Genomic DNA, 24,170 nt, shown 5'->3' with positions numbered 1-24,170 from the left:
CAAGATTATGGTTATGCAGGTTTGTGGCTATAATGGCGGCCAAAGACAACAAATATTGCATTACGCGAGTTGCTTATGACACAATTTAATCAAATCTAAAGAAAAACCGGGCACCTCAGGTAGGCTGTTGTGATAAGTGCGCCGTCGCTCCACTGGTCGATTTTGAAAGCCCTAAAAAAGGTTTTCAAGAAGCTGTAAATACACGATGGGCCTGTGGAACAATTCCTAGAAGTCATTTAGACACCAATTTGAGCTCTGTGCGTAAATTGTGTTTTTTACAATGCTCTAAAGCTGTGCATAGCTGCAGATCGGTGCAGATTGCTGTGACTCAGCTAAACGCGTTTTCAACCGCTCATTTGAAGAGCGACATGCTCTGGCCACTTGACATCACCGTGGCTGCTGTTCTGACTGGCTGTCATGAACTGTATAAAGAGTGAAAGTAAGAGTGGCTGGTATAGTGGCGGCACCTGTTGGAGTAGATATCAACCCAACCACGATATTCGTCTCTGTTGCCAGACGACGTGCGTGCTGCTGGGCGCACTGTGTGATGCCCTCCGAGAGCGCGCGGTGCAACCTGTTTGCGTGGGATCTCGCTAGTCCAGACTGGTAAAAGCTCAAATCGTCAAGCGCGCTCATGAGAGCTCTGCGATCGCGAGCGACGAAAACGTGCCTCATGAGTTGAGGAGGCCAAGCAGAGGTGAAAAGGAGGGTATAATAAAATTGCCCATAGCGGCCTTGGTACGTGGCGTACAACTAAATTTGTAGTGCGAATAGTTTCTTGATGCTTTCGCCTAAACACTGACGACACTTCAAAAAGTCGTGTTAGGGTAACTTTTACGCAATAGCATTACAGAACTCGTTCGGCAGAAATTGCGGCGTTGGAGACAAAATTGGCGCCGTTTCTTATGAGCGAAAAGTCATCGTCTTGTCCGTGGCCAAAATATCGAGACAGTCGCAAACAAAATAAACATTAAAAACAGCCGGATCTGAAGCAGTGTCAAATCCAGGCTTTCCTAGCAGCAATTAAGTGTTCTACCACAGTGCCACAAATTTTTTATGTTGAAACTTCTTTGCAAAAGAAAAAAGTCACACTTTTATCACTTAAACAAAGCAATGAGTTTGATAGCAAAAATCGGAATATAACACGAAGAATGAAAAGCAGCTTGATTGTTTTAGTAGGCCATTTTGGCAAAAAAGGACCCTCAAAAAGAACACATAGGTATACACAGGACAAGTGTAAACTAACAACCGTCGTATTTGTTGTTGGTTCATAATTGAGGAAAGTGCTGAAAATATTCACATTGCAGAAGCTGACATTTAAGCGCATCATATATCGCAAGCAGAAGCAAAGTATCACGACATGCTTCAAAACACATCAGTTGGGCGACGAGTGGTGTTTCTAAGGCCCACCTAAAACAATGTGCTGAGACATATTTATTAATAATCAGCAGCAGAATCATAAACAAAATGAAAAGCGATACAGGTTCGTGCATTGCCCTGCAGACTCGTGGGCACTTCGCTGACTCGGGAATAGAATCATTATGGCTTAATGGGCCCGTAGCAACTATGCTTTTAATACGCATTGAATGCCTTTAAGGGTCCTATATTGCGCGCACTGTCGTTCGTATTCTCATGGCAAGGTTAAAGCATGCACGAAACACCGAAGCAGGCTTGCAGTTCAGAAGGCGATGCCTTCGAAGTCCTATACGCTGTGGCAATCTCCTCTTAAAGGCGAAGCTCAAGGGTCCTCTAATTTCCCAAGGACGAATACCGTGAACTACTACGGTGAAATTTGCAACTTATTTCAAGACAGCTGATAGGTTGCAACAGAATTATATTCATGCCTTCTTTTTCTGTTTATGAACAGAAATTTTAGTTGAATTTCAACTATGGACTAAAACCGTTCATGCTATAGTTTTGCACAAGTAAATTAAATTGTCAGTCTACACATTTTGTCGTATTCTATACTCACTTTAAGCAAAGAAACGTTCAACCTTCAGCCTAGCTCACAGATACGGGAACGTCACACGAGCAATGCAATATGGCAGGTTCCTCAGCAAAGCGTTGTTATGAAACACTACGCAGGAAATCAAAGTTAAATGAATTAAGGCTGAAGTACACCGCATGTTTCAATGCAGTGTATATGGTAATTGAGGTGTAATGAAGGAACACACAAGGATGTATACCGCGAGTTCAAAGTGTTTATCATTCGTTGGCGTTGCTTTTATGATACACATTAAGGAACCTACTCGGCTGCTGATCCGCAAGTCGCGGGTTCAAATTCCGCCTGCGGCGGCTGCATTTCTGATGGAGGCAGAAATGTTGTAGGCCCGTGTGCTCAGATTTGGGTGCACATTGAAGGACCCCAGGTGGTTGAAATTTCCGGAGTCTTCCACTACGGCGTCTCTCATAATCATATGGTGGTTTTGGGACCTTATACCCCACATATCAATCAATCACATTAAGGAAACCTAAGTCGCCGAAATTTCCGGAGCCTTTCACTTTGGCGTCTCCCATATACATATGGCGGTTTAGGGCCGTAAATCCGACAGATCAATCAATCAATCGATTGATCAATCATTCAATTGACGAATCAATGAATAAATTGATCATTACTCAATAAATGATTTTGTGATAAAAATGGTATCGTTGGAGGACCAAGATAAGCCGAACCGCCACTAACGACTAGCCATCAGCTGTTATTCTTTCACACAGTGTTATTGAGTTGTCTCGCAGTCATTTGGGGCGTATTGTGTGCAGACAGCCGATAAGCAGCACTGCAGATATCGACTATCAGTGTAGCCTTGAACATTTCGTTGTGTAAAAGGAACATGACGTGAACCGTATTACAACACGGATCAACTGTCTGCCCACTTTTTGTTTAGCTTCTTTTTTTGTTTCCCTTATGCTCTTGCATCATACATCTATCGGACGGCCATGCAAACTGGTAAAGTTTTAGAACCTCAAGATTCTAGGAAGCTCAAATAGGTCGGTTGAGCTCACCAGGCAGTTCTCTTACACCCGGATTAACTTACATTTCAAGGTTCGCGTAGATAGCCACTCCTGACATTTGTCCCTTCTCGGTTAGTGAAGCCACGCGTGTTCTGTTTGAAGCATATCTGCCTTTTCTTTTTTCTCACTACGAAAGTGCCGCGTTGAGTAACATAGTACACTTCTCGGAAGCAGGCCAAAGGAATTGGGGTCGTGTCATGCGATAACAGGACACGTGCTCGACAGGGCAGACTTACCGTACCACTGCCATATTTGTGTTCATGAAATTCACTCTGTGTTCTAAAAGGATGAACGCGGTGAACCTGTAGCATTAATTGATTGATATGTGAGGTTTAACGTTCTAAAACCACCATATGGTTAGGAAAGACACCTTAGTGGAGGGCTCCGGAAATTTTGACCACCTGTGGTTCTTTAACGTGCGCCCAAATCTGAGCACACGGGCCTACAGCATTTTCGCCTCCATCGAAAATGCATCCGCAGCAGCAGAATTCAATCCCGCGATCAGCAGGTCAGCAGCCGAGTACCTTAGTTACTAGACCACCGCGGTGGTGCTTGTAGCATTATTTATGTTTATATTGGTTCTAAAGGGCCCTCACCACTTTGCGAACAATGACGAGAGAGTGCTTAAATTTGCGCCTTCACTACCTTTTTTACAGCCGGCATCTCCAGTTCCTCCCCTATTTTACCCTACATCACGTGTAAAATGCGCCGCACTTAGCGTGGAGCCTATCAGAAGCTTGCGCTCGTCGACTACACCACGTTATCTCCGCTTGCGCAGTCGAAAACACGCAAAACGAAGTGAAATGAATTGATAGCGCGCGATATTTATGCGATACAGGGAACAACAACGGGTTGTCTGATACATAGCAAAGCGGTGTAAAAGACAACTCAGAACTAATATTTTGCATCTATGGACCAATCGAGATTATGTACCCCAATGACGTCGCGTGGATCACCGTTCTCGCATCACGAAGTGTGCACAAAAATTCGAGAAATTCCAGTAAAATAAGGCGCCCTTTTTTTGTATTTTCAGGGGCTGGTTAGGGGCCCTAAATTTTTTATTTGCTTACTGTTCTTTATTTGAAATTCAATTTTAACTGTTGTAGTAAACTTTAACAGCCCACGAAGCATCTCAGCGTTGGCAATTTTTAGGTCTTGATAAAAAAACTGGCCTCTCTACTATAGCTGGTTACACGGTAAGTAAGGTGAACCACCGCCGTGGTATGGGTGCTTCGCTGCTGACTTGAAAGTTGCGAAATCCAATATTCAGGGCATGGCAGCCTAACTTCGTAGTAGACGAAACGCTACAGCCCATGTGCTTAAACTTAGGCACACGGTTAAAATACCATATTTTAAATGCCAATGCTTTTCTTAGTCGGGCTAAGTCAGGCGTCCACGGGCATCCATCCACCCTCTTCTACCATAGCAACAGCTGCGGCCGCGCGTCCTCAGCAACCGGAGTTCCTACTATGTCACGCTTCAGCGTCGGCAGCCATCAGCAACAGCTGCGGGCACGCAAGCTTATCCTTGCCCCTAGCAACCGGAGCCTCCACTTGCTTTACTCGAACGTGATCTGCCACCACCTCAATGCAGTGCATTTGAAACGTGTTTGTAGCGTTTGTGCTGCCAGCGTTCGTGTAGCGTTTGTGTTAATAAGACGCTGACATTATGGCTGCCAGGTACAATGACAACACAAGCAGGTGCTGATCAATAAGTAACTAAACGGTTATGGCACACATCCTCATCTCGTCATTATTTACGCCAATGAAATTACTACGCCGTGTACTTTCGGAGCAATAAATGCCTTCGCTTTCCTCAGAATTCCTTTCCGAAAGGTGGGGGAATTTTTAACGGGGTTTGTCAATAAATATCGTGCTATTGGAGCGCAAAGCCACAATAATTATTGCTGGGTGACGTGCCAAGTTTTAGAAGGAGTGCATTTAAATCCTGGTGGCGGCCCCCATATCTTGGCGGGGGGGCACCTGTGTCTCAATGTGTATGCGGGTTCAATAACTTAAGGCAGTTGAAAAAAAAACCAGATGCCCCAACTGCAGGATGTCCCATATGTGCAAAAACAACATCGTGGTATGAGCCCTCAGATGACGACCAGCAACATATTTATTTAGCATACGTCATTGTCTTTAGGCAAAATTAATGAACGCGCGAACTAATGGAGAACTTCTAACATTCCTAAAGACCGTGAATGTGGGTATCGCGTGTGTGTATTAAATGCACGTATACGATTTCTTTACTCCACGCAAACACCGAAACAGCCTGCATTCCTCAGGTGAACAAACATCAGATTTTGCGTAAGTTGCCAGTTTTAGTCGCACAAGCCCTTTGTTTCTCACACTGTCCTAAATATGACGGCAATCGCAAAGTTATTATGTCGGTAATCTGGTATTTTGATGCACTTCAAATTTTGTATATCGCCACTTCGTCGCTCATTTCAACTTCAGTTAGTTTCAAAGGCGAAATGGGTATTTATTAATTAGCAGGAAAAAAACTGTCAGCATACCTGATGCCCCCATCCAACGTTAAAAGGACTGTTTATCACTGAGGTGAACCTGAGCTATTCGTGGGGAAGTTATGTTACGTGCTTTATTGTGCCGTCGTTAAATAGACGAGGCTGTTACCATCATGGGCGAAAACTGCGTGGCAGATGAGGAAGCGAAGGCTCTCATAGACAAGTCTAGCTCAGGCGCATCAGACCCCGTAGTCCCTCCAACAACTAAGAACAACAACTAAGCTGAAGAAAAAAAGAAGTACCATATATGCAGCAGCACCTCAGAATAATAACTCATCAATTTGTTAAATTTTATCCTTGACCCTGCACAAGAAACAATGTAATGTATTAAAATTATCGAACGCGCTAAGTGTCTTTCATTCTCGAAATAAAAACTAACAATCTTTATAACTACTTTCAAGGTTTAAGCAACAGTTGGCACATTTCTTTAAATCTGCAGATTTTTGTTAGTTACTTTAACTGCCAGCGATTCTGAAGTTGCAATCATGCAGGAATTTTTGTATTCGCCATCTATTTGTGTATGCGTCTCTGGGTGTGTCTTTCGCCTCTTACTATGTCGGAGGTATTCAGTAGCAACATAAATGAAAGCGCAAAGCGCACAGAATTTTTCACTGAGATCGAGTTATCTTGTTGTGGTGCTCGTATAAATATAATAACAATGGAGTCAAGTAAAAAGAAAAAAAGAATGTGCCAGTACTACGTCAGTCTGATATGAAACGATTTAGTTACGTTGTGTAATAAATATTCAATAACTAAGGTCAGATCAGTCTTTAGAAGAAAGACGTAACATTTAGCGCACTCGCTGACACAGTATAAAAATTTCATGTGCTGGCATACAGCAAGAAAGGCGTGATTTCGAAGCCTGTACTGAAAACACACAATTTTAAAGTTAACGAGAAAGTGCCACACGAAAATACGCAATTTTAGTTGTGACCTTGCCCCAAAACGCTCCCTTTTACCCTCTTTTTTTGTACTTCTAACAGTTAGGGCTTGGTAAGTTTATTTGAAGACGAACTCACCCTTCCCTTCAGAGATGCACCCGCACGTATGAAGTTTGGAAAGCTGCATTTGCCGCAAATGACTAGCGTGCAAAGCACGTGCTTATGCAAAGTGTAAGATGTATTAATTACAGACTGACACCGAGTGCTCTCCTACGGCATATTGGCGGGAGTGTCGCGTTTCAACTCGCCATCACTCACCTCTCGCCGACACCGGCCGGTCCCGCACTGAAGCAGCCAGGACTTGTCCAATCGGCGTAGCGCCAGCGAGCGCGATAACTAACACTGACACAGGTAGGAATACTGTCGTTGAGACCATTCTTCCGTAGGCGCCCGCGTTTCTTCCCGCCTTAAACCGAGTGTCACTTCCACTGAGTCGAATGTCGCTCACGTGCTATATAACGGCGCCGTAGCCGCGCCGCCGGCGCCGGCGCTCGAGTTGACGGCGCGAAGTTATGAAATGATGATGTAAGGGGAGATTCAGTTGACGACCTCGACGGTCGCGTACGAGAGCTTCGTTTGACGCGCGTTACTCGTTGGGCAGCGCTGCTATCCGGCACCGTACAGGGACGCCTCTTTGCGTGATCCTACCGGACGAGAGCCGCATGTCGTTTCCCGTATACTAAGGTCGGCCGCGATACCGCCCCGGTCGTCTTCGTTCACCAGACGAACGAACGAACTCCGGGCGAGATAAGTTAAATGGCCTGCGCTTTGGCGCCTTCCCGTATTTTGAAACTGGTCGCGAACTCTGTTCGGCGTCTATCGGACCGAGGAGGAGGAGAGGAAAGACACATGCACGATGTCTAAGCGAGAGATGGAAAGGAAAAGCCAAATAGAAACAATCTCTTTCCCGTTTGGCTTGGTGGTTCTATCCACCACAGTCTACTTTTGTTTCCAAGTGGCTGACACAGCGTAGGTTTTGCGTCAGAAGAATAGTTCTTTTTTAATAATGAGCAAAAAACACGATATGAAATTGGCATGGGTTGAAAGACGTGACCTATTTCTGTCGATAAGGGCTCGAGAGAGCAGAAACAGCTCTATCGGCGTTATGAAACGCCAACCTAGTGATAACATTAACTAAGCACATTAAAATTTAACTTGACGAGCAAACACAAAGTATATAGTTATCTTGTTTAGTCGGCGTTCTGAGGCGAATGGGAGTTTCTCCACAGCGCGCTTGCACAGCACCTTACCTGTTTCAATTGTATGAGCATATGACGTACACACAGGAATTACGCGAACAAGGAACACCTCTGTTCGCCCCATAAACAAATTTTCAGAAGTTCTTAGAAACCGGCAGTGTAGGCTGAAATGTTCTCAAGGATGTTTTGTTGTTTCGAGAAAGGCGCGAAAGTTTGATAACCTATGTCCTATTAAATGCGAAGCATTTCTTCGCAAACTCCAGCGACTTTAAGCGTATCTATCTATTTATCTATCTAGCCGCTTATGACATTTAGCTCTCCTAGACCTTTCGATAATGGTATCGGTACCAAACTTGGTATGCCATAACATGACTGCACGAAGAACCCATTACACTAGTCATAATATGGAAATCATGAGAGGTAAGTCATGAATGTCATAATTTACATTTCATGCTCCTGCTGCTTCTGCGGTGGTTTGGTTCACATGACATGTGGCAAAACTAGTATGGTTTGACATGACTGTACGGCAAACACAAGCGACCAACCCTAACATAACAATCATGACATGCGTGTTGTGTAACAGCATGACTACATGCCACACTTATGATTTGCTCGCAGCCGTTTCGCTAGCTTCGCATTTACCAAATTTGGTATTACGGGATGTGAATGGATGACGAAGGTATATCACCGATGGAAACGTAATAATCATGAGATACGTGTCATGTGAAAACATAACTACATGCCGCGCTCGTGATGTGCTCGCGGCCATTTTGATAGCTTCACGTATACTAAATTTGGTGTTACTGGAGTTGAATGAATGACGAAGGTATGTGACTGGTGAAAACATGATACTCATGAAATGCGTGTCATGTAACAACAAGACTACATGCCACGCTCATGGCGCTCTCACGACTGTCTCGCTAGTTTCACTTACACCAAATTTAGTATTACGGGACGCCTATGAATGATGAAGGTATGTGACTAGTGAAACTTGATAATGCTCAGGTGCGTGTCATATAAGAACATCACTACATGCCACGCTTATCATGCGCTCGGGGCCATTTCGCTAGCTTCACATTTAAAAAAATTGGTATTACGGGACGCGAATGGATGACGAAGGTATGTGACTGGTGCAAACGTGATAATCATGAGATGCGTGTCATGTAACAGCATGGCCACATGCTACGCTTATGATGTGCACGCGGCCGTTTCGCTAGCTTCACATATGCCAAATGTGGTATTACATCACGTGAATGGATGACGAAGGTATGTGACTGGTGTAAGCCTGATAGCCATGAGATGCGTGTAATGTAAGAACATGACTACATGCCACACTTAAAGGGGTCGTGAAACGCTCGCTCTAAAGTGACAATGCGAAGCCACCGGCGTCGACACACACTAACTAGGTGACGTCGTCATAAGAAATGCTTTGCTATCGAGGAACGCGGAACTCTTCGGTACTTGCGAGTGCGTGCAATCGGGACACCCATCAGTGTCTTTGCCATACACAATCGGCACTGCCTTGAACTCTGACGTCATATTAAAAAGCGTTCTTGAGGGACACGGATCGCGTATGGCAGATGCCGATGAGCGCCTCTTCCACACGGCCGATAAGCCATATTTAGTTCCGCGCTCCTCGATAGGCAAAGCTTCTGCAGGTACAATCAGGCTGATGATAGAGTTAGCGCGTGTGGCTGCCGATGGTGTCGCATTGTCGTTGTAAAGTGACCATTTCACGACCCCTTTAAGGCGCCAACACACTTCGACGTGACATGACGCGAGTGCGCTCCGGCGTTCGTTTTGTCACGTCACGCCAGCGTTGCGACCCCAGGCGCCGATCTGCCTGCCATATACTCGCAGGTGCGTGCCGCGCTGCGTTCCTTTGACACATGCGCGTTTGAGTGCGCCCGGCGTCCCTCCATCGCGAAGAGAGACAGACGCAGTGCTGTCTGGGTAGAACTGCGTAACGCCATCTTCGCGGAGTGCAGCATGTTGCCTATCGCGCCGGTTGCCGCCGGGCCACGCCGACGGGCGCCTGTCGCGCCGGTCTCGCCTGGCGTCGTACTATGGAGTGCTCGCGTTTTGCTAGCGTAGCGTCACTGTGCCCAGTGTGCGTGCATCTCAAAGTTACGTTGGAGTATTCCGTCATTCCAGTGACGCAGGCGGCGCCATGTAGCCGTGCTGCGAAGCTGTCACACGGCGATAAAACTGCGACGCAGTTCGGTCTCTCAATAGTCATGAACCAATGAACGCGTCCTTACGCTCTGCGACGCTGACGTAAACGCTCACGGCATCACCATCTCGTCCGCCATTTTGACCTCCCGCTGCGCCGCCCATAGTCGCTGGCATGACCGAATATTGGCCCTTCATGATGCGTTCGCAGCCGTTTCGCTAGCTCCACATATACCGAATATGGTGTTACGTGACGTCAATGAATGACGGAAGGCATACGACTGGGGCAAGCATGATAATATTGATACGCGTGTCATGTAAGAACATGACAACAAAGCAGGCTAATAATGCACTCGCGGCGGATTACATATACAACTTTGGTATCACGTGACGTGAATAGACGCAAACGTAGATGACATTTCCAAACATGATAATCGTGATATGAGTGTCATGTAAAATATGACATCATGCTACGCTCATGGCTCGCTCGCGGCCGTTTCGCTATCTTCACATATACCAAATTTGGTATTAGTTGACGTAAATGGAGGACGAAGGCAAATGACACGTTCAATTATGATTATCATGACATGTAAGTTATGTACGGCATTATTTACTTCCACCTGGTAACGTTGTACTGATTTTAAAGTGACATATCGAAATTCCTCATTGCTGCTTCGCATATGAATGATTCCCACTGGACGTGGGATCTGCCAGTTTTTTAGATATAGATCACATCTCAAAACTTTACGAAATTGAACTGTTTACACATTAAGGCAATGTTAGGATCCTGCCATCTTTCATTATGAAAGCCGCACTGTTCGATTAATCATTCACCTTCTATCAATACACACGTGTGTCTTCGGGCTGCGTCAACATGTCATGGGAGCCGTGGGTTGGCACTGGCATGTGATATTTCAATGGCAATCAAATAACCCTGAGAGTTTAAGGTTTCTTGTAAACCGAGCTCTATTGAAATTGAGAGCCATTAGCTACGCTACTCATGAGATTACTGTCTTGAGAGAGCGGGAGTTGCCAGGAGGAGTTTTCTTCATAGAAAAAGCTTGGTTATGTCCAGTGTCGCAAATGCATCACGCACTTGCGTAGACCACCACGTTCTAATGGAAGCGCTGCGATCAGTTGCGTTGTTGACGTTAGTACATCGCGTTCATTGAAGTGACCCAGTTTGTTGCTATATCATAAATTTACGCATGAAAAGGAGGCATATAGGAAACACAATTATTTTAAGTGTGATGACAATTAGGCACTGAAGCAGGCCTATTCTGTCGTCGTCTCATGTACCTTGACTTGACTATTGCAAAATTGCGCTGGAAAATAAAAAAAAGAGAAGAGCCAATAATAACCTGATGGCGCTGGTTCTTTCTTATGTACATAATATACTTGCACAAGTGAGTGTGTACATCGAACATCTTTGCATATATCCAGAAACAAGCATGAAACGATCGCACCACCAGCTCTCATTTAGTCCACTATACTTCATCTTCCTTTTCTTAGCAGTGAAATACATAGTTTTATGAAGTTTTTCATACTAGAGTATTCTAGGTTGCAACTACAGCTGGAAATTTTAGGATATTATTAATGAGAGAGGAGGAGTTGCTCTACTCAGAGTTCTCATTATCGACAATAGCGGAAAAGTTTATAGCGCTGATGAAAGAATACAATACGCCAACTGATGATACTTCGAATTGCAGTACTTTCATGGTGCTTCACTGTAACTAAAGCTTCACATTTTACCCACAGAAACTTGATTTCATACATTATAAAGCATGCGAATGCTCTCACGGATCCCTACAGGTTCTTATGATCGCCAAAGCGCGTGCACAAATGTGCGGGGCCTACTAACTAAAGAAATTCACAGATGTGCCACAAAGGCGAAGCAACGAACGCGAAAGCAACAAATTGGAAGGTCACACGCTGAATCGCAAGCAGATCAAAATGTTCCCCGCGTTTCTCACGCACAAATGACGCACGAAACGTACACAGAGGTACAGATGAACGTGAATAAGCGTCTCAATTGTTACTTAGTTTTGTCTGAAAAGCGCGCCCTTTTCCTATACGGGAACTCTGCAACAATTGCAGTGACCTTTGTGAGCCCAGTAACTACGAGAGAAACGTGCAACATTTCTTATTAACATCTTTCATTCCCCTCACCCCTTTACTGAGCACAGGGTAGCCAGCCGGTCTACGAACTGGTAACCTCCCTGTCTTTCCGCTTAAACTTTCTTCCTCCATCTAGTGAAAGCCCAACGCCAGCCAAGACGTACGACCGTCTACGCCGCGATATAAAGGCACTTGAGTGAGCTTCAATCTTCTCCACTTTGAGAGGCAAAGTACGCGTGGGAAATAGAAACGCACGCTGTCGCGCACTCATTGCGCTATCTTGTTGGTAATGCGGAAAACACAATAGTTTCACACCGCAAAGATGACCTTTACCAGCGTTAAGTGGTAGATATAAATAGCTTGCCGTTTGAGCAATGCAGGACAAGCTTCTCGGTGGCTCTTGTATGCAACATATTTTTATTGAACATGATATGGTAAGTGATGCACGTTTTTTGTTGCTCACGAGTGCACGTGCAAAACCTTCATAGAATACTTGCTGTATTTGTATGGGGGTCCACTTGGGAAAGATGTAGTAGGACGAATCTGTTCCGAAGAGTTGAACAGAGGGGACTAAGCCTGTCGCATCTCTTCGTGCGACAACGAGTCAATCGTTTTATTTCTTTTCGAGATGTGCGACACTATTTCTTGAGAACATTAGGCCAGTTACGCCTGTGTCGTGTTCTGCCTAACTTAGCGGTTAGCACCGCAAGCATGCCCGGTGCCACGGGAAGTTTCTTGAAGGAAGTTGCGGACACTGTCCGCTTCTTGTCAGTTCAGTTTTCCAATAAATACCTGTTTTAGTTCGGTCGAAAGAAATCGCATAAAGACATATGCGACATGATTTCTCCGGTTCCTATGTAAAGGTGAATGAATAGCGATGGAGAGGGCAATGACGTTCCTAAGCGTGTTATGAAAATGCAAATTCAGCCATGTGCAACAGCTTTTTCTTTAAATATATACAGACACGTTACCGGTTAAGAAGTTTTTAGATGATTTTATATGTCATGGGGTTCTAACTGTTTGTTCTGTCGAAATCCGGAGACAATAGATCACGTTTTTTTGCATTGTTTGGAAGGGATCTACTTCTGGAATATCCCGCAGAGAACTCCAAAAAAGGAACTTCTCTTACAATCACTGGGTATAATGTTTTTAAAAGTACAAATAGAGGATGAACTGCCTTTAGATCTCATAATGCTGCTTGGCCTCGATTGTCTATGGTGGGCTAGAATGGCTGGTTATTACTGTGACCCTGAAAGACGTCCATCACGCGTGCTTTTCCGCGAAAGCATTCCTCAATACGTTGGTATACCAAAACAACAAGACTTTGTTCCGGAATGGCTCTCCAGGGTTGAAACCCAGGTGAACCAAAAAGAATTTTAGCACGTAACCACTAATAGTTGCGTAACCGTCTTATCATCGCTCCTGTTGTGTATACTATTGTTGTTGTTCATGTATATTATTGTTCGTGTTTGTACCACGTGCGAAACAGGTAATTAAAAAAAAGCTTCTCGGTGGCTCAGTGGTTACCGCCTCGCATGCACGATTCAGGGGACCCATGTTCGATCGGGACGCACATCTCAGCCGCTCCCGCAGGCAAAAGTGGCTGGTAGAGGTGGTGCAAGCGCGCACTGCTGAAACAAATTCAACGGGCGCTAGTGAAACTGCTGGTACTATACTGCGACAATAGTTAGAAATGAGGAAGTATGTATACTTGTGCATTTTTCCTTCGCAAGCATGTCAATAAAAAGGACGCGGTGTTGCATTCGAGCGGTAGACTAGAAAAGTATGTTCTGCTCTCGCTCTCCTGTCTAGAGCTGTCGGGCTGGTTTCTAAACCATATTGCGCCCATCTGCTAGATTATTTCGATAATGAAGACGGTCACCAGTGGAAACCAGGACGAAATAGCCGAATTTACATGGTGTTTTGCCGGAAACAAAACTAGGATATGATGCAGTATACGTACGCCATATGTGCAAAAAGTGCTCTATCTGATCAACACCACGTAACTTCATCTGATGCCCCCACGTGAAGTGAATGATTCAGGTAAATAGTGTACATAATTTGCGCAGAGTCCACAAGATTGATGCGGAGGTACGCTCACCTAAGCCACTCAACTGAAATAAAGAATACACTCGCTATGAAAACTCGATGCTAAGATGCTTATGTTAAACTAAGTTTGTGCTAAAGACAGGGTTTATGTTACGAACACAGCTGCGGAGTACTGGAGCCTTAGCTTTCTGGAGCCAGCCGACGCGGTAAGCTTCTTTCTTACTCGCTGCCGTGGCTAAGTGACATCAGGATTCATGCTTTGCTAAAGCAGGATCAAATGTCTTTGAGTTTTACTCATCGCCTGGTTGGCCTAACGCACGGTTTAGTTTTTCCACTTCCACCGGCCTGCTTAAAATAAACGTGTCTGTTCAATATGAATAATTGCTGTTCAATATGAATAATGTGCCAAGCAAAATATTGTCACGGTACAACGCGAACAAAGCACAGGTACGCCTCGAGACAGTGACAGCGGCGTGTTCCCAACAGCTGAGCCGCCAGATAGTCTTCTTCGTTCTCGAGTAAAGCCAGAAGCCCACTACCTGGTGTTCGCTGAATACCCTATCATCGTTTTCGTCCACATGTAGACACGGGTCATTTGCCCCCTCTCAAAGAACATCGACCCGATGCGAAGTCAATATTGCAGTTTTTTTTAAAGAAAAGTCCCACGCAATTACTCGCTGATGTAAGTCTTCATGCACACTACGTGAACGAGTTCAGGATAGTGCTGGCGACGCTTCATACTGCGCGAACTGTCGGGAACAACTTCGTAAGGGACATCACTCAGTTGTCGCAGCAATCGGTATGGCCCAAAGTATCTTCTTAAGAGCTTTTCGGAAAGACTTCGTTTTCGTATGGGTGTCCAAACCCACGCTTTCTCGCCAGTTTCATAAAAGACTGTTCTGCGGTGAGCATTGTAGCGGCCTGCCTCGTACTCTTGCTGCTGGCGGATCCGTAAATGTGCAAGTTGCCTAGCTTCTTCCACGCGTTCCGTAGATGTGTTGGCGTCTGGGTCGATGTCGTCACCTTCGTGCGGAAGCATCACATCTAACACAGTTCGTACTTCTCGTCGATGAACGAGGCTGAACGGGGTCAAGCGCGTCGTTTCATGCTTGACCGTGTTGTACGCAAACGTTATGTAAGACAACATTTCATCCCATTTTTTGTGTTTAACGTCTACGAACAACGAAAGCATGTCTTCAATAATTTTGTTTAGACGCTCTGTCAGCCCGTCCGTTTGTGGGTGGTAGATGGTGGTCTTACGATGCGTTGTTCCACTCAGCATGAGGACGTGATCCAAAAGAGATGCCATAACTGCGGTTGCTCTGTCTGTGATCATGACGGTTGGTGCACCATGCCTCAGCACAATATTCTTGATGGAAAATCTTGCCACCTCCACGACTGTACCTCTCTGGATAGCCTTTTTCTCACCATAACGGGTCAGATAATCCGTCGCGACGATAACCCAGCGGTTCCCTGCAGTATAAGTAGGTAGTGGGCCCCATGCCGATCTGGTCGAATGGAGCTGTTGGTACCTGCACGGGTTGCAGTAGGCCAGCTGGTTTAGTCGGTGGTGACTTGCGTCGCTGGCAGTCGAGACACGTACGAACGTGATGCTTCACGGCTCAGGTTAGTCTCGGCCACTAATACCTTTGCTGCACTCTGGCCAATGTTCTCGTGTAACCCAAATGGCCACAGGTCAGCTCAATGTAGCATGCTTTGAGTACTTCGGTGCGAAGGGCTGCTGGGATGACGAGCAGATAGGCGGATCCCGTCGACGAAAAGTTTCTTTTGTAGAGTACTCTGCCCCGTAAACAAAACGATGAGAACACGCATGTGAAAACTCTTGGTGCCTTCTGAGATCTGCCATCCAAGTGGTTACTTAGGCCAAGAAACTCAGCGTCGTCACGTTTTTGCTGCGCAATGGCGATCGTGTCGAGGACATCGAGAATTGCCATTTCCTCCTCCTCGGGTAGGGTTGCCTACTCAATGTGTGAACGGGACAGACAGACAGCGTCCATGTGTCGCTTGCCTGACTTGTGTACAACTACCATATCGAACTCTTTCAGCATGAGACTCCAATGCGGTAATCGCCCGGTAGGGTCTTTAACCCTTTCGGCCCTGGCAGTGTCAATTGACAACACCGCACATTTCCCCTAGTATCTCGGAAACGTAACCAATACTACTCATTCTTGGTGCAAAGTTGTTCAATGATCCCCATTGCAGTTTACACCAATATTGCGGCACGTTTGTGGAGGTAGCAGCCACAAAGAAGGAGAAGCGTCACCGAGCTCATCCGTGAAGCCGATGCGCGTAAGTTGAGGCGGGTACGCGGCTTATTCGGGACGACGTACCGAAGCTGTTTCACTGAGTATTAGGCTGAAAAGTAAGACATTGGTTTCCATTTTGTGTACACCAATATTTGGCAGGAAAAACGAAGCCATTTTATTTTCATTTTCCAATCACTGGGCCCTAATCACCTAATTTGATGTCAGGTTAATATTCCGAAATGCTTGTACCAGTGGCTCAATTTTTGTATATGGTCTTCGTAGGTCCTAACTACGAAAGAAACGCGCACAAAAGGTGTATCGGACAAAAATAAAAATCCAGGGCTGAAAGGGTTAAGACTTGTTAACTAACACAGTGAGTGGTGGTCGCTAATTACTTTGAAGGGGTGGCCATATAAATACGGGCGGAATTCTGTAACCACCCATACCACGGCGAGACATTCTTTCTCAGTCGTGGAGTAATTAGCCTCAGTGCGTGTTGACGTTCTGCTTGCGTAAGCGATTACCCTTTCTGTGCCTTCTTGCTGCTGCACAAGCACATCTCCCAGATCAACATTGCTAGCATCAGTGTGAAGCATCGTAGGGTCTCTCTCGTCGAAGTGGGCAAGGACTGTAGGTGTTTGTAGTCACTGACAAAGATTAGTAAAAGCAGCTTCCTCTTCGTTCTTCCACTCAAAAGTGACGTCTCCTGTCGTGAGGCGAGTTAACGGTGAGAGTATGCGTGCGAAGTCCGCGATAAATCATCGGTAACATTCACAAAGGACGAGATTGCATCTGACAGCCTTTTTATCGGTTGCCACCGGGAACTGTGCAACGGCTGCAACTTTACAAGAATTGGGACGAACACCTGCATGACTGACGACGTGACCAAGCAATTGCAGCTATTTGTAGCAAAAGTGGCACTTCTCAGGCTTCAATGTCATTGCCGCAGACCGTATGTCTCGTAAGACCACTTCAAGCCTTTCAAGGTGCTCGTCAAACGTTGCGGAGAACACTATGACATAGTCCAGATATACTATGCAGGTTTTCTACTTCAACCCGGAGAGCACGGTATCCATGAATGTTTGAAAGGTAGCAGGCGCTGAACACAAACGGAATGGCAAGAACTTGAATTATTATAACCCATCTGGTATCACAAAAGTGGTCTTCCCATGGTTTTTCGGGTCCACCTTGATTTGCCAATATCCACTGCGCAAGTACATTGAAGAGAAAAATCGAGCATGTCGAAGTCTGTTGAGACAATCGTCTATACGGGGTAGTGGAGATACGTCTTTCTTGGTCACCTGACTTAGCTTCCGGTATTCGACACAGAAGCGCAGGCTTCCGTCCTGTTTCTTAACGAGGACCACAGGCGACGCCCAGGGGCTCTGTGAAGGCAGAATGACGTCATCTTCAAGCATTCTCAATACCTGCTGTTTTATCGCTTCACGTTATTCTGGAGCCATGCGATAAGGGTTCTGATGAGAAGGTCTCGCCGTTTCCTCGGTAATTATCTGATGCTTGGTTAGAGGCGTGCGCCCAACTCTTGATGTCGACGAAAAGCAGTCTTGGTATTCGGCCAAAAGCTCAAGGAGTCTGCGTGACTCGTCTTTCGGCAAAGTAATGCTAAGGTTCAGGACAGGCACTACCGCCTCATCGACTACCGCCAAGCAGCCTTCGGCATCTATGACATCGTCGAAGTGAGCGGCAGCCGTGCCTTTTGGAAGGTGCCGGCACTCAGCGCCAAAATTGGTCAGCAGTAGATCCATGCGTGCAGCCGCAACACCGACAATACTTTGGTGACAGAAATATTGTGGGTGAACAGAATTGAGATTATTTATTCTGCAGCTCCTTCGGCGTCAAACTGGACAGTGGTGGCCACAGAAACAAGTGTGAATGACCTAGGAGGGAGGAACACGTCGTCATCAGTAAGACGCAGTTGTTTTCTCGCGCCTCTGAAAAAATCGGGTAAGCCCATATTCTTGCAGAAAGTAATCAAGCTCTTTGAGATGTCGATGACGACGCCATATTCTGGTAAAAACTCCATGCCAATGATTATATCTCTGCAGCATGCGGTGATAACGACGAACAACGCAGTGAAAAAGAACCTCTGATGTCAATTCTTGGTGTACATCTTCCAGAGGACATCAATAACTGGCCCCGTGCTGTTCTTATACAGAGGCGCGTCCACGGCGTCTTCACTTTTCTGAGGCTGTCGGCGAGGTCCTGACTTATAATAGAGAAGTCGGCACCGGTGTCGACTAAGGCTGTTACATTCTGGCCCTCGAAAAAACACTAAGGTTGGCAGTCACAATGTCGTCGCTCTCACATCTTGTCAGCTTTACAGCGTCGTGTAATTGGGGCTTTTCATCGTCATCTTCATCACCACCCTCAGTTTCCCCGGCACTGGCTGGATGACCTCGCGTTAAGTTCTGCGGAGGTACGTCGGTGTGACGAAGGCGAATGCGCGGGAGAATGAGAGTTGGATCAACGTCCCCAACCTGGCTGGCGAGTAGGTATTGCCTCCTCGTCAGAAGTACGGTAGTCGTAAAAGTGAGAACGGGCTCCTCAGAAAGAGGCGTCCTCCCGGCATCGTATGTATTCTTGGTTTGCATGTTGATCGTCAGACCATGTTCGAAGAGGGCGGAATGAATGACTGCGGTGGCAGCATTGACGGGCAGTATGACCTGCCTCTCCACAGTTAAAGCATAGTGGACGTCGATCGATTGTGCGCCATGCGTCTGATCTTCCGAGCGGTGGACGTCTGAGCCTCCCATCTTGCGACGATGCCCATGGTGCTGCTGTGATTGGCTGGTGGTATGCTGGTTCGTTTGGCGGTCGGCTCAGGGTCTGTCCTTGCGGCGGTGACCAAGAACCGTTGTCACTGGGTGGTATGGCCATAATATAGCAAATGGTGAACGTCGGAGAGCATCGGCGTAGCTCATGGGATGTTGCTCGTCATCAGAACTAGCGGTGGAAAATGCGTAGCAAATTTCGTCGCGTACCAGTTCACTGATGGACGCAACGGGGGTTTGAGCAACCAGAGTCCGGAACTTCTGTAGTTCTTCGCAAAATATATCCCTAGTGAGGTATCGTAGCTTTCATTCTCAGGTATGGCGGCAGCATTGATTGGGGCACTGCTAGACATTCGATCATACTGGCTGCATTGTTAATGGAGAGCTCGCTCAATAGCCATAGCCTTCTTGATGAAGTCAACTACGGTATTTGGAGGGTGGCGCAGCAGCCCGGCGAAAATATGCTCTTTAACGCCGCGCATGAGGTAGCTCAACTTCCTATCTTCCCTCAAGTTCGGGTCAGCTTAACGAAAAAGACGAGCCATATCTTCAGCGAACATAGGAGCGCTTTCGTTTGGTTTTTGAACCCGTAGCTCTAACAGCTGCGGCTCACAGTCCCGTCGATCGGTATTGGCAAACGTGTCGACAAGCTGTTGTCGGAAGTCGCCCCAAGTTAACAGGCTGGCTTCTGTGTTCTCATACCAAATTTTCGCACCGCCGTCAAGGTAGAAATAGGCGCGTGAGAGCTTTTCTTGTTCAGGCCATAGATTAATCTTGGCAACATGCTCATAGTGCTCAAGCCATTCATCAACATCTTCATGGGCGCCGTCAATAAAGTGATCGGGTACCAGTGGTTCAAAGATGGTTACCTGTGAAGGCTGTGTCGGCGGGGGGGGGGGGGGGGGGCTTGGTGCCGGTTGCAGATTACTGTTGGCCATTTGATGAGGTAATCGGCACCTGCGAGGTTCTGTGGAAGGAGTGACCTCTGGCGCGAGGCCTATCAGCCACCGACTGAACCGGTGCACGGGAGTTGCAATAGGTGGCAATGCGTTGTGTGGGTATCAGGATTCGCTGTGATCACTTGAACTTCTTCAATCCACTCATATATCTTGGTTCACCGGTGTTTGTTTTTCGCCTACATATATATGCGGCTGCCATGGTCGGAAATCTACCCTTTCTATCAAGCATAGGAGCGCGACTCCACCCATGTTGTGCTGTCACGGTGGTTTTCTTTATCATCGTCCACTTGCACAGATACCATGGACAGGGCGTACATATGGCGCTAGAAAAAAAATGATGCCGCAGCTACCACTTTCTGTTCTTCAAATGCGAAGCATTTCTTAGCGAACTTCAGCGACTTTCAGCGTATCTATCTATCTATCTATCTATCTATCTATCTATCTATCTATCTATCTATCTATCTATCTATCTATCTATCTATCTATCTATCTATCTATCTATCTATCTATCTATCTATCTATCTATCTATCTATATATATATATATCTATCTATCTAGCAGCCTACGACTTATAGCTCTCCTGGCCGTTTCCATAATGCTATCGGTACCAAACTTAGTATCACATAACATGACCTTATAAAAAACATGTTTGACTAGTAATAACACGAAAATCATGACATATATATCATGAATGTCATGACTTGCATTTCAAGGACCTGAAGCTTTTGTGGTGGTTTCGTTCGCATGGCATGTTGAAAAGCTGGTATGGCATGACACGACTGCATGGCATACGCAAGCGACAGACCCTAACATAAAACGCATGACATGGGTGTCATGCAACAACATGACTACATGCCACGCTCATGATGCCATCGCCGCCGTTTCGCTAGCGTCACATACACTCTAAAAAAGGGGAGCGAGAATGGAGATACGGGCTCCGTTTCTTCTCTTTCGGGAGCTTTACCCGTCACGCCCTCTCGCGGGCAGGACCAAAGGAGCAACGTTCCTCCTTCAGTGTTCAAGTTTCTTCTCAATCACGATGTCTTGCGCGCACGCATGCGCACGACGAGCCTAGCCGGCCGTGGCCAGTCACGAGTGATTGCTTTGACCTAAGATTGATGTGGGCAATGCAGGAGTGACATTTTTTTTTTGTTTTATTGGTGTAGAGTAAAAGCCTCTCTTTTTTTATCGCCAGGCACTTGCACGATCCTCCGCACACTTCCATGTGTGTCTCGTGTTGTTTCATACGACTGATTTGTCACGAATACAAGGAGATCTGCTTCCCAAGCAGTCTTGCTTAATCGATTACCATATAGAGTGCCCAGAAATAATGATTTTTTTTGTGTTGACATACTTGGTAAGCCCACGCATTTTTAGTTTCGCACGACACCAACAGCACTCATGAATTCAACTAGGCGCATAAAAAAGCATCACACTTAATTTTTCAACATTCTTGGAAACCTGAAACCACTCTACAGTCGATGCGTGAAAGCACAATCATATACAATTGATAGAGTTCTACGGGCCACTATCGCCATATGAATGTTCTTTGCAGTTTACCCCCATTGGTATATGGTCGCCGTGGCCGGAAATCTAACCTGCGTCCTCCAGCATAGTCACTCGACACCCAATAAGGCTATGCTACCACGGCAGGTGAAAGCACAATGGGAAACAGGCTGCAAAGATTCACTGAGCGTTTATTCACCAGACTAGGTTACAACTATCGGAAACGTTTTAAACATGATCATAACTACACTTTTGTGCAAAGTAAACCAATGAATTCTGTCAGTTAAACCAAATTCTCAATCGCATGTGTTTTGAATTGCCCATGCCAGCACTGAGAGGTAAGACGGAATTAGGCAACGCGTGCAGTATGCCTTTCTCGACCATGATTCTCCTTTTTCGTGAGAAACTCAACACAAAATGCACTTCTAGTAACAGCTGTGCGCAGCAGGTAAGTACTAACGCCCACTCACTTTGCGAAAAAAGTATTCCAAATTCAGAGTAATAACCACCACAGCCACAGCGCTAACAACAAAATTGTGACGCCAGGCGAATCGCGAGAGGCTTCGGAAGCAGAAAAGTATGTAGGCACTACATGCTATACCGCTATGGTAAATTTGTGCACTGCAGCGATAGTTCCTTCACTCAAGTAATAGAGCTGCCGTGACGCCAACAGCCACTGCCATAGCTCACGAAAAAATAGCGTCGGATGCGAGGTCATCGCTTATTTCTCTCGCAAGACCCGCGTTGCAACGTACGTATACACTGCTAGGACGTTCGTTACCGCTTCAAAAACATTGTCATTAAAAGGCTAGCGGCATATTGTATCCATGGATAACGGTCACACTTGTGGTAAGCACGTGAAAAGAATATAAGGAAACGTTAACACGAAACAACTAAACGAGGTTGGCGTGACACAGAACAGCTACCACGACGGAGACTGGTCCGCATGCTGCGCCCTCTCCGAGTAACAAGAAGAAGAATAAAAAAAATACGTGACCTCCAAAACGGCAAGCTCCGGCAAGCGTTTGCATTCTCGGAGGCTTCAAGAAAGAAAAATAGCTCTGGCAGTGGTCGAGAGATGGCGCCACGTTCGAAATGTCGTGGAGATCTTATGCATGGCTCGGGGCTAATCACTTTCGTGAAAAACAGATCAGCTCTATTAATTACTCCGTTCATTATTGTGCAACCGTTCATAATCTTCCTTTTGTCTAAGCATCAGATACGACATATTTACGTATGCGATTGTTGTGGATTGCCCCAAAACGTGAAAAAAGTGTTAAAAAACTTACTTGTAACTTGTGCCACTATGGTCAGTCGAATTTCATCTCTATATAAGCTTGTGTGTTTTCGTAGTAGAGTGTGAGTAAACACGTCAAAGTGCAAAAAGCTTTTTCTTTAATTTACACTCCGGAACACCACCGGTTAAGACTTTTCTAGAACATAGAGGAGTTTATATGCCATGGGGTTCGAACTGTTTGATCTGCCGAAAGCCGGAGACAATAGATCACGTTTTTCTGCATTGTTGGGAAGGGGTTTGCTTCTGGGATGTTTTACAGAGAACTCTAAAAAGGAACTTCCCTTAGATATACATGGTATCAAGTTTTTAACAGTAGAAAAAGAGGAGGGACTGCCTTCTTATCTTATAAGGCTTTTTGGCCTCCATTGTCTATGGCAGGCAAGAAAGGCCGGTTACTACTGTGACCCTGACAGGCGTCCGGCCCGTATGCTTTTCCGCGAAAGCATTGCTCAGTACATTGATATACTCAAACAACAAGATTTTGTTCCGGAATGGCTCTCCAGGGTTGAACCCCTGGTGAACCTAAAGGAATTTTATCACTGTAATCACTAATAGTTCCGCGACTGTTTTGTCATCACTTCTGTTTGTATGTTACTGTTAACAGTGACTTATATTGATGTGTGTACCTTGTGCAAAACCGGTAATTAAAAAAAAAGTAAACACGTCGAAGCGTGTGCCGCTTTCGTGAATGGTTGATTATGCTCTTGTTATTTGAGCTCGTCCTATATGCCTACTATGTGTATTATGTGACCTTGAGCGCATGTGTAGATATGCATTGCGTGAGCGCATATTAGGCGTCCGGTGTCACTGAGTAATAATGAATGGGCTGAGGTGTAAATTATCCGCAAGGGAGCCGTGATGGTAGGTATGAAACGTACGTCACCGCAGGCAAGATTTTTTTTTTCAGTATCGTTCAGTTCCTCCAGATGGCGTTAGCTATCACCGACTTCACGGCTATGACGCTCTCACACTTCCAGCTACTTATATAACGTTGAACATCCATCTATCAAAGCTGCACTTTGAGTAGGAGTGGTTTCGCTGCGATTGAGTCTATGGTTTGGAGGCACATATCGTTACCGGCGGCCCCGTAAACGCATGAATAACGTCGCCACACTATGTTAATCTGCGAGAAATAAATACAGCAAGCCTAGCATGCGCTCTTCAAGTGAGGACTCTGCAGTATCCGTGTCTTTCGGAGTGAACGTCGCCTCGCTGGCCGAACGAAACCTGCTTGCTTCATCGTTCTCTTTCGCGATGTTTTCATCGCCACAGGTTCGTCTGCTTGTTTTTATAATCATTTCGTTCGATATCAAGCTCAGCGGGACCGTTTT

At 45.9% G+C, this 24,170-nt stretch overlaps 1 protein-coding gene across 1 annotated transcript in view; it reads right to left on the bottom strand.

Moving 5' to 3' along the window:
* Nucleotides 1-7,243, bottom strand: part of LOC119169170 (transmembrane protease serine 9) — a 100,842-nt gene extending 93,599 nt beyond the window's left edge. The window contains exon 1 of the mRNA XM_075884298.1: nucleotides 6,739-7,243. Coding sequence (XP_075740413.1) covers nucleotides 6,739-6,856 — 118 coding nt within the window. The 5' untranslated portion in view covers nucleotides 6,857-7,243. The remainder of the gene's footprint in view (nucleotides 1-6,738) is intronic.
* Between the last annotated feature and the right edge of the window lie 16,927 nt (nucleotides 7,244-24,170).

This window comes from Rhipicephalus microplus, unplaced genomic scaffold, assembly GCF_043290135.1.
Source record: "Rhipicephalus microplus isolate Deutch F79 unplaced genomic scaffold, USDA_Rmic scaffold_28, whole genome shotgun sequence".
In the NCBI taxonomy this organism is placed as follows: Eukaryota; Metazoa; Arthropoda; class Arachnida; order Ixodida; family Ixodidae; genus Rhipicephalus; species Rhipicephalus microplus.
This window is presented reverse-complemented; position numbering and strand designations above follow the sequence as displayed.